General features: G+C 36.3%; 1 protein-coding gene across 2 annotated transcripts in view; it reads right to left on the bottom strand.

Annotated features, from left to right (window-relative positions):
• Positions 1 to 495: 495 nt before the first annotated feature.
• Positions 496 to 12197, bottom strand: part of TSPAN3 (tetraspanin 3) — a 35112-nt gene continuing 23410 nt past the window's right edge. For both annotated transcript variants that reach the window (XM_081136133.1, XM_081136132.1), the window contains exon 7: positions 496 to 1354. In XM_081136133.1, the coding sequence (XP_080992259.1) occupies positions 1262 to 1354 (93 nt within the window). In that variant the 3' untranslated portion in view covers positions 496 to 1261. The remainder of the gene's footprint in view (positions 1355 to 12197) is intronic.

Genomic DNA, 12197 nt, shown 5'->3' with positions numbered 1-12197 from the left:
ATAGCTATTTTTATTTTGTCAGATCAGCAAAAAATATATCTTTTGGTTTGCCGCACAATTTTAGTAATTAGTTTATGTGTGTCATGATATGAAAGAAATTGAAAATCACTGGTCTATGTCATAAGGTAAAAAACTATGGAAATGCTCCAAATTAAGTAAGAACAAAGAGACATGACAACTAATTCACAGACCGGATCCAGAACTGAAGGCCAAAAAAAGTGGAAATTATCTGCTTCTGTGTATGTCTGCTATACGAGGACTCCACATGCCTTGAAGGCAAGGACAACATCATCATTGTAACCCCAGCATCATGCACAAGTAGATTCTCCACATTTGTGAGATATATGGAACTGAAAAGCATCTGTGGGTTTTGAATGTCAACGCCTTTAGAATTTGGCAAGAGATATAATTAAAATACATGCAAATCATGATGAACTGAAGATGGCACCAATATATAAATCATTGAAGTACTCCCAAATAATTAAAAACTACATGTTAAGGGGTAATACAGAGTTTATTGAATTAGATTTTTCTATTTACAACTGAGATCACATCTACATGCTAGTCTACATGGGTACATTATTTCTAACAAATTTAGACTTACAATGAATGGGCTGGATCATACAGACACATACACACACACTCTAATTGTTTTAAAACAGTAGTGCACACATAATACTCCTTCTATAAAGCCAGCTTTGATTAAAAACCTTTAGTTTCAAAGATCAGTCTGATTTTGAAGATGAACCAAAGTACACTTTGTATGATTCCAAAATCTATTTCAGCCATTTTGTATAGTTGCTGTCCTACTGGGATATGGTATATATATTTTTAAAAGGACACTGCTAAGGGTCACCATCTGGTATTAAGTCCTCCTCCCCCAAAAAACCTTTGGCAAAGAGTTGTCCATTGTGGTCTTTAAGGACCCAGTGGTACTTCAGCAGCAGTCCCATTGCTGCTTGGAGGTAACAGAAGCAGTCCACGTCCTCTTTTAATTCTACCACACTATTGCAACTTGCAAATGGTTCTGAAATTAGAACATATAACACCATCCTTAAAAACTTAGGGACGTGGAGAATCAGCTAGAACAGGGGAAAAGTCATAAATGAGTAGGAAAGTAAGTGGGCACATGAAGAATCAAGCTGTTCTGTCTGACACATGTGCTTTAACTAAATGAACTCAGGAGGCCAAGAGCAGTGGAACTGCTCAATTCACCTTCCAAATCAGAACAAGACTAAAAAGCACAGGCTTGAGTTTTCTACTATGCATAGGTTCCGCTGGTGATGAGGAGCTCATAAGCAGGATCTCTATTCCTTCTGCACAGTACGATGCATGCACACAGCATGCCCAGCAGCTGTGGGAAGAAAACAATGGAAAAGAAAAGCTGAAAACCCTCATATAGCAAGTATATATTTATTTGTTGGCAATGAAGCTGTTTCAAAGTCCAGTGACCTCAAATCATCAAAAAAGCAACAACAAGAGGAAGAGAAGCAACACCTAATGAATATATTATCCCTTTAGGAACTAAGTACCAAGTTTTAGCTTCCCTCACATCTAAGAACAATTTGTGAAGACAGCAAAGAATCAAGGCTCTCCTACTACCATCCCCACTCCTAATCTAGAGCAATGCTGTACAAAAGAACTTTCTCTATCTGAGCTGTCAAAATATGGTAGCCACTAGCCACTGCAACAAAAGAATTGTTTTTTATTTTATTTAAATTAATTTAAACTTAAACATATGTGACTACTGGTTACCACTCTGGACAGCAAAGTTCTAGAGAGTAGAATGATCAAGACTATGTGTTGAGGAAATTTAATGGTGTTCTTTTCAGGCATATGGATTTGGAGGAGACAGGCTTTATAACAACCCACAAAATTCAGTACATGAGTAGCCCAAAAGCTCTATGGTAGAAAATCAGTCCCAATACCAAATAATAATAATAATAATAAATAATAATAATAATAATAATGATGTAGTATGGTTTTGTTTCTTTCACAATTATTTATTATTTTTTTAAATCCAGATTTGGCTCTGTGGTATTACAAACATATTACTTTGTAAAGGTCACTCCTCCATCATTTTATTTCAATAAGCCCTAATCCTTCTGTAGTAGCAAATTGGAACTGGAATACTAATAAAATCATGCCACGTTATTTTGGATAAGCAAGGGTGTTAAGTTAGATTTAAGAGAAAACAATTCTAGAATTTTGACTTGGCTTCTTACAAAATATAATATAAACTAACAAAATATAAACTAACAAAAGAGCTAAAGATGAGTAAGTTAATTTGCTCTTCTAACTTTTCATTGAGAGTGGAAGGTCTGTTATTTGATTTTAAAAGGCAGGGCCCTCTGTACATATGGGGTCAATCTAATTTCAACACAATGTACCTGATCCATAAACAGACGCTCACATTCTATCCATTCAGGGTATCTACTTGTTGCTTGAATCCATCAGTTTCATTACATCAGTATTATCTGAGTGCTTACTAGTGCAAAGCACCTTAAAGCATTTTAAAAGTGGATATTGTAGAAAGTTTACTAAATATCTTAAGCCAATTCTAGACATGTTTAGTACTTAATTCCTAAAGCAATATATTTCAGTTCATGGTACAGCAAAACATTCTTAGAACTGCTAAAAAATCAAACACGATTATGTTTCTAGACAATGTCAAATTGAACAATAAAAATGCTAAGCTCAGAAACTACTAATTTGCTAGGGAAAAAAATTATCCCTTCCCTCACATTCCTTTCAGTTGGTTAACTTCTACTAAAGGAGTCGGCATTCTGAAAATGGGGCCTGAAATAAGTATCATTTCTTTCCTCACTTTTATTTAAATTAAGTCAACTTGTATTGATTTTAAAACAATTTTAAAAGCTTGATAAAACCCTGCTCATGCTTGGGAATGAGCATCTTTAAAAACATTAAGTTATATACAGTAACTTTTTTTTTTGGTGATGAGTTCGAGTTCTTTATAAATTTTGGATATGACTCCATCTGATGTAGCACTGGTAAATCTCTTCTTGCAGTCAGTAAGTTGTCTTTTTGTTTTCTTGATGGTTTCTTTTGCTGTGCAAAAGCTTTTAGTTTGATGTAGTCTCCTAAACAATAACTTTTTTTTAATCCTCACCCGAGGATATGTTTATTGATTTGAGAGAGAGGAAGAGAAGGGGGAGAGAGAGAAAGAGAGAAGAGAGAGAGAGAGAGAGAGAGAGAGAGAGAGAACATCAATCAGTTTCCTCCCATATGCTCCCCCAACCAGGGATCAAATCTGCAACCTAGGTATGTGCCCTGACTGGGAATCAGATCTGCAACCTTTTGGTATATGGGACAAGGCTCCAACCAACTTAGCCACCCATCCAGGGCCACAATAACTTCTAATAGTCCCAATCTCATCACTAAGTATTACACACCCATTTCCAAAGTTTTGGCTATTCTGAAATGTCACTGAGTATTGAAATTTTCCAAATAACAGATTTTTGGAAATATCATACAAATATTTTAGGTCCAGTGTTATTTCTTGTAATGAAAGTTTGCCCTACAATATTCAAGTCATGAGAACTAATCTACACTTAGTAGATTATAACAACAAGCAAAACATGATTACTAAATACAGAGGCAAATAGTGATTACGAAAACCATTAAGGATTAAAATGTTCTATGATTCACTATGTAGATGGCATTATGATGAAATTGGTATTGTCATACAGGTTATTTTAACTGTACACTGGAAACATCCTCTTCTGAGAAAAAATTAGGAAATACCTATCAAAAAGTCACTAATACTCTGGCTCCTTAATTTCATGCCTACAATTTTTGCTGTAGACTTTGCACACACATGAAGAGGGTATTTACTAGTTGCAGTTTTTAATAGCAGGACTTACATAAGTGCCCTTTAATGTAGATTAGGTAAAGTGTGCCACAAAAATGAAATACTATGCAACTATAGCAAGATACTAATGTTTTTAAAAAGCAAGCTCCAATCAACAAGGAAACAGTGACCTTATACGACACAATAGATCAGCTGGATTTAACTGACATTTATAGAACATTTCCCCCCAAAGCTGCAAAATATACATTCCTCTCTCAAGTGCACATGGAACATTCTTAAAGACAGACCACATGTTATGACACAAAACAAGTCTCTACAAGTTCAAGAAGACTGAAATCATATCAAGCATCTTCTTGGATCACAACAGCATAAAACTAAAAATCAACTACAATAAAAACACTCAAAAACATTCAAACACATGAAGGCTAAATAGCATGTTATTAAATAATGAATAGGTTACCAATGAGATCAAAGAAGAAATAAAACACTTCATGGAAACAAACAAAAATGAACACACAACAACCCCTAATCTATAGAGCAAAGCAAAATCAGTCCTGAGAGGGATGTTCATAGCACTGCAGGCCTACATCAAGAAACAAGAAAAATCTCTAAAAACCTATCTGAACTTACAACTGAAAGAACCAGAAAGAGAACAACAAAAAAATCCAACAGTAAGTAGAAGGAAAGAAATAATAAAGATCAAAGAGGAAATAAATGACACAGAGACTAAAAAAAATACAAAAGATCAATGAAACCAAGAGCTGGTTCTTTGAAAAGATAAACAAGATTGATAAACCTTTAGCCAGACTCATTGAGAAATAAAGAGAGAGGACCCTAATAAATAAAATCAGAAATAAAAGAGGTGAAATAACAACTGACACCACAGAAATACAAAGGATTGTAAGAAAATACTATAAACAACTATATGCAAATAAATGGGCAACCTGGGCGAAATGGACAAATTCTTAGAAACGTACAATCTTCCAAAACTCAATCAGGAAGAATCAGAAAACCTGAATAGGCCAATAACAACTAATGAAATTGAAGCAGTAATCAAAACACTTCCAGAAAACGAAAGTCCTGGACTGAATGGCTTCACAGGGGAGTTGTAACAAACATTCAAAGAAGAACTAACACCTATCTTCCTCAAACTATTCCAAAAAATTAAAGAGTAAAGACTTCCAATCTATTTTTATGAGGCCAGCATTATCCTAATTCCAAAACCAGATAAAGACACTACAAAGAAAGAGAATTACAGGCCAATATCCCTGATGAACACAGATGCTAAAATCCTCAACAAAATATTAGCAAATTGGATCCAGTAATATTAAAAAAGATCACACACCATGACCAAGTGGGATTTATTCCAGGGATGCAAGGCTGGTACGATATTAGCAAATCAATAAATGTGATACATCACATAAACAAAGTGAAGGATAAAAATCACATGGTCATATCAATAAATGCAGAAAAAGCATTTAACATAATCCAGCACCCATTTTTGATAAAATCTCTCAGCAAAGTGGGAATAGAGGGATCATACCTCAACATAATAGAGGCCATATATAACAAACCTATAGCCAACATCATACTCAGTGGCCAAAAAGTAAAAGTGTTTAACCCAAGAACAGGAATAAGACAGGGTTGTCTGCTTTCACACACTCTTATTCAACACAGTACTAGCCACAGCAATCAGACAAGGAATAAAAATAAAAGGCATCAAATTTGGAAAGGAGGGAGTAAAACTGTCATTATTCCCAGATGGCATGATACTGTACATAGAAAACCCTAAAGACTCCACCAAAAAACTATGAGATTTAAGAAATGAATTCAGAAATGAATTGAATTGAAAAGAAATGAAGGATACAAAATTAACATCTGAAAATCAGTAGCATTTTTGTACACCAATAATGAACTCTCAGAAAGGAAAACTATAAACACAATCCCATTTACCACTGCAACAAAAAAGATACCTAGGAACAAACTTATTAAGGAGGTAAAAGACCTGTACTCAGGAAATTATAGGATATTGAAGAATGAAATAGAGGAAGATACAAACAAGTGGAAACACACAGAGTGTTCATGGATTGGAAAAATTAACATCATTAAAATGTCAATATTACCCAAAACAATATACAGATTCAATGCAATTCCTATTAAATTATCAACAGCATATTTTACAGATCTAGAACAAATATTCCAAAATTTTACATGGAACCCCAAAGGCCCTGAATAGCTACAGTAATCTTGAGAAAGAACAGAGCTGGAGGGATAATAATTCCGGATATCAAATTATACTACAAAGCTATGTAATCAAAACAGCCTGGTACTGGCAAAATAATAGGCATATAGATCAATGGAACAGAGCAGAGACCCCAGAAATAGACCTATGTCATTATAATCAATTAATATTTGACAAAAGAGGCAAAGGTATACAATGGAGTAAAGACAGTCTTTTCAATGAATGGTCTTGGAAAAACTGGACACACACATGCAAAGAAATGAAACTAGACACCTTACACCATACTTAAATGTAAATCACAAAACCATAAAAATCCTAGAAGAAAACACAGGTAGTAAAATCTCAGACATCTCACATAGCAGATTTTTCTCCAATACATCTCCTAGGGCAAGAGAAACAAAGGAAAAAATAAACATATGGGACTACATTGAACCAGAAAGCTTCTGCACAGCAAAAGAAACCATCCTCAAAATGCAAAGGGAACCCACTGTATTGGAGAACATATTCACCAAGGATACATCTGATAAAAGGTTAATTTCCAAAATACATAAAGAACTCATACAACTCAACAAAAGGAAGACAAACAATCCAATTATAAAATAAGCCAAGGACCTGAATAGGCACTTCTCTAAAGAGGACATACAGATGGCTAATAGACATATGAAAAAATGCTCAAAGTCACTAGTCATCAGAGAGATGCAAATTAAAGCCACAATGAGGTATCACTTCCCACCTGTCAGAATGGCTACCATCAATGTATCAACAAACAACAAGTGTTAGTGAGGATGTGGGGGAAAGGGAACCCTAGTATATTGCTGGTGGGAATGTAGAGTGGTGCAGCCACTGTGGAAAAATTAAAAAATTAATTCCTCAAAAAATTAAAAAAGAAACTGCCATTTGACCCAACAATCCCACTTCTGGGAATAATAAATCCTAAGAATCCTGAAACACCAATCAGAAAGAACATATGTACTCCTATGTTCACAGCAGCACAATTTACAACAGCTAGGATCTGGAGACAGCCCAGGTTCCTATCAATAGATGAGTGGATAAAAAAGTTGTGGTATATTTACACAATGAAATACTATGCAGTTGTAAAAATGAAGAATTTCTTACCCTTTGCAACAGTATGGATGGACCTGGAGAATATTATGCTGAGTGAAATAAGGCAGAAAAATACAAGTATCATATGATCTCACTTACATGTGGAATCTAATGAATAGAATAAACTGATGAACAAAACAGGTCCAGAGGCATGGATGCATGGAACAGACTGACATATCTCAGAGGAGTGGGGGGGGGGGGAGATGGGAAGAGATTAACCAAAGAACTTATATACATATATGCATAGCCAATGGACACAGATAATAGTGTGGTGAAGGCCTTGGGTAGGGCAGGACCTGGGAGGAAGGAGGCTAAGGGGGGGAAATTGGGAGACATCTGTAATACTGTCAACAATAAAAAAAAAAAAAATTTAAAAAAGCAAGCTCCAAAGGTTACACACCATATGAATCAATTTATAAAACATTTAAAATGACAAAATTTTAGAAATGAAAGACAGATTAGTGGTTGCCAGGTTAAGGGGCCAGAGGCACAGGAGACAGATGGGTGTAGTTACAAAGGGGTGCCAGATGGTACCCAGTGAGATCCTTGTGACATTGGAACTGTTCAGTATCTTGGTTGGTGGTGTTCAATACAGAAACCTACACAGGTCATAAAATTGTACAGAACTGAATACATGCACATAGACATGAGAAATCTAAATAAAGGTGGTAAATTGTATCAGTGTCAATACCCTGCTTGTGATATACTGTAGTTGGGGAAAAAAATGTTACCACTAAGAGATAATAGGGAAAGCATACAAGGGCTCTGTCTGTATTCTTTCTTAAAACTGCATGTGAATATACATTTATCTCAATTTCTTTTTAAAGGCAAGGTATAAAATTGCATCCTATAAGCTTCCATTTGCATAAAAATATATATATGATTGTCTAATCACAAATTACTTCTGGAAGGGTATACAGGAAACTGGTAACAGTGGTTGCCTTTGCAGGGAAGATGTGAGAACTGGGGTCAAGACTGAGAAGGAGGCTTACATTTTACTAAATTTGCATTATTTTTTTTTATTTTGTCAAATGGACATTTTCAATTTAAAATATCTTCAAAACGTTAAGATTAATTTCCTGCCCTGGCCAAGTGGCTCAGCCAGCTACAGCATCCTGCTGTACACCAAAAAAAAGGGGGTTGCAGATTCAATTCCTGGTCAAGGCACATACCTAGGCTGCAGGTTCGATCCCTGGTCAGGAGTATATGGGAGGCAACCAATCGATGTTTCTCTCTCATATCAATGTGTTTTTTTCTCTTTCTTTCTCCCCCTACTCCTGTCTCTCTCTCTTCCTCTCTCTCTTAAAAGAGCAATAAAAACATATCCTCAAGTAAGGATTTTAAAAGGATTAATTTCTTCCAAATAAAAATAAAAACTAAAAAAAAAGCCTTAGCTGTAACAGGGAATAAAAATTTTATGCTACTCTAACCATGAAATGGAAGTAAACTAAAATGTACTAACAGACCGATAGAAGGAACTCACATACTGAGAGTTTCCTTACACACATTTTACAGGTTTCAGCATTCCCAGCTTCCTCTTGTACAAAAAAACAGCCTTGACCACGACTTCAGTTGACTCAGATTGCCCAACTCCAGGAATCTGGCTAGCACTGACCAGTTCCAGTATGCTGACATTAACCAGACATATCAGGACCATCAAGGACACTGCCTGCACATCCACAGGCCTCTCCTCCTGATCTCTTTGTTCTGCTTTCTCTCTACCTTCCTATGAAAACACCTGCCTGAGCCCTGGCAGGTGTTGCTCAGTGGTTAGAGTGTTGGGCTATGCACCAAAGGGTCATGGATTCAATTCCCAGTAAAGGGCATGTACCTGGGTTGCAGGTTTGATCCCCGGCCCCAGAAGGGTATGAACGGGAGGCAACCAATTGATGTCTCTCTCTCACATCGATATTTCTCTCCCCCCTCCTCCCTCCCTTCTACTCTCTCTAAAAAATATCAATGGAAAGAATATCCTTGGGTGAAGATTAACAAAACAAAACAAACAAAAACCCTGCCTGCACTGAGATGCTAAGATGGGCTTTGGACAAAAGTCTCCCATCTTCTCTCGATGCTGGCACTGGAATAAACCTCTTTCCTTTTTCACCAGCATTTGTCTTACCAGTTTGGTTTTCGTGGCAGCAGGCAGTGAAACCTTGGTACTGGTTACATAGCTACTCAAAAATTAGCTCCCCAAACTTTGGTTTAAGTTTTTAAGGAAGAATTAATTGGAATATATATTTTTAAAGAATCTAGCCACTCAATTCTAACTATATGTGGCTTCCATCTGAAATGTTATTCACTTATGTGTTTTAACTCATTTTAATAAATAATTAGTAGTCAAGAAGCAGGAAGGAACAGAAATACAGTTTCAACCTCCTTCCTTCACATTTGGCATACAGAACAGAAAAAAGCACCATGGCCTTGGGAAACTGTTCTCTAAAAGCATGCTCTCGACCACTCCACTTGAGGACATGCTAACTTCATGAGGCTTCAAAGACTGACCATTCCCATTTTTCCCATATTGCCTGTGCAGAGAGCCTTACCCACAGCAGATACTTAAGAGCTTGCCATATCAAAACCTAGATGTTTTGTCCTTCATGAATTTCTGATATGAAATTCATAATTAATCATTTGTTAACTTAAAAGGATAACTACTCTCAAAAAAGTAAAATATCTTGCTGATTAATAAGCTAACAAGATAAGGCGTATAGTAAAAAAATTTTAAATCTCATTATTTTATATTCAAAAACCCTGTTATAATAATTACCTAGTATTTTGCAGATTTTTCTTTCTTGATCATTTTGGTCCTACCCAAACCAAGATCATTTAAGTAGACTAGTGCAAGGGTTGGCACATGTTTCTTAAAGGGCAGTACAGTAAATATGTTAGGCTTTGTGGACCAAGAGACAAAATTGATCTGTTGCAACTACTCAACTTTGCCACTGTAACACAAAAGCAGTCACAGACAATACATAAACAAGTGTAGCTCACCCAAAAAGAGGTGGTGAGCTAGATTTGGCCCACACAGATGGGCAACTCCTGAACTAGAGCCTTTTATTGGTAAAAATTAAGCTTATGAAAGAACTTCTTCTTAAATTCACCTTTATGCATTAGAACGTCAATGAAATGTACCGTAATAGTTAATACCACAAATCACACTAAAATCAAAGGAGACAATGCTTAAAACAGTTTTGATACTCAAAACACTATCAAAAATCAACTTTCAATCATTAACATTATTTCAAACCATATTTACTATGATAACTCTTAGAGCTTCCCCACTTTAGAACCTGAAGGAAAGTGCTAATATTTCAATGGTATTACACTGTATAACTTATTCAGCTGAAGTGTCAATTAACTGTCAGGTTTCATAACAGAATTTAGGAATTTTATCTTTTGAGAATCTTAATTCTTCAATTTGCAACTGGAGTACAATAGAGCTGTGGGTCAAGCTTTTGTGATAGTCATAAGTCATATTATCCTCACTCACCCGCATTTTCATGACCTTTAAAATGAAGGACACAGGAACTAGAGAATCTCCAAGTGCCCTTCTAGGTCTAACTTTCTCAGGATTGGTATACAAACACAAGAGCTTACTGATCTTTGAATTGTTTCTGCCTTTGCCAGGTTTTCTACACCCAAGGTACCAGGGCACATTAGATTTTGAATATCAGAAGTTTAGAACATTTATAGGTACTCTTAAAAAAAGAAAAATTAGGGAAACTTCTTTTATTACCTAAAATGAATGGTTTTTCCTTAAAATAAAAGTTTTTTTTTTCATTTTCAAAGCCACTAGAGGTTTTGAGTCTGTGAAAGCTCTGAATCCCTAACATCAAATATTTATCATACCTCACCCCTACTTCACTCCATATATAAAAATTAACTCAAAATAAATTAATAATCTAAATATAAGAACTAAACTATAAAGTTCTTAAGACAAAACAGGTAAAAATATTAAAAAAAAAAAATCCTTATCAGCTATTACTTAAGTCAGGGTGATTTAAGTATAAAATATGTGAACCCTGAGAAAAAAAGACAGCTACTAAAAGGGGCTCCAGTGGTTAACTAACTGTGCTCCAATTAAAAGAAATAAACAGCCTAGCAGCCATTTCTACACAGGGGCATCTCATGCAAACTGTGCTTCAGGGAAAAGCCTGCACTGAACTACCTGCCTCTGAACTGAACTGCCTGGCTACACTATGTTTCTGCCATGTGAGCTAGCCCTTATAAAAGAGTTCCTCAACCAATAGGACTGAGGCTTTCCCCATCCAATTAGAGCTGAGCAGCTGTATTTCCCCCATCAATATCTTCACTGACCAATCACAATGGCTCCATTCTGATCAATCAGGACAGTGCCTTTTGGACCAATCAAACTGCAAAGATTTGGAGTCCTCTTTTGCATGAGGATGGACCAATCAGGGGCCAGGGGTGAGATAAGCCAGCTCCCCTCTGGCTCTGGGAGCACACTTTTCCTTTCCACTGAAGATTGCATTTCCCTGACTGAGCTGAAACACTGAAGATATTTCACCAGAGCAGAGCAGACCAGAGCAGACTAGGAAAGAGCAGAGCTGTCTAGCCAGACAGGGGCCTGGCCCCAAGCTTGCCTCACAGCCAGGCTGTTTTCACAGTTATGCTGTATCACTATTGAGCTGTTCCACAGCCATGCTATATCATAGTTGAATTGTTTTGTACTGGATAGTTTCCTTCTTCACCACACCCCAAATTGGGAATTCCTGTTGGCATTGTATTGGTGCCAGTGAGCATCTCATGACAAATGCATATGAGAAGAGACTAGTTAGAATATTTATTAGTCCCCACTAAAAAAGTTAATGAAGAAATATCTGGCTGGTTAATAACCTTAACTAGATGAGGGACATAACTAAAGGGACAATTTTCATCAGTCTTCTATACACATGTTGCATATTGCATGATCAAAAATCACCATACAGCCCAGCCGGGCATGGCTCAGCGGTTGAGCATCGACCTAGGATCCAGGAGATCGGGGTTCAGTTCCTGGTC

This window comes from Miniopterus schreibersii (genome assembly GCF_964146895.1).
Source record: "Miniopterus schreibersii genome assembly, chromosome: 1".
Taxonomy (NCBI): Eukaryota; Metazoa; Chordata; class Mammalia; order Chiroptera; family Miniopteridae; genus Miniopterus; species Miniopterus schreibersii.
This window is presented reverse-complemented; position numbering and strand designations above follow the sequence as displayed.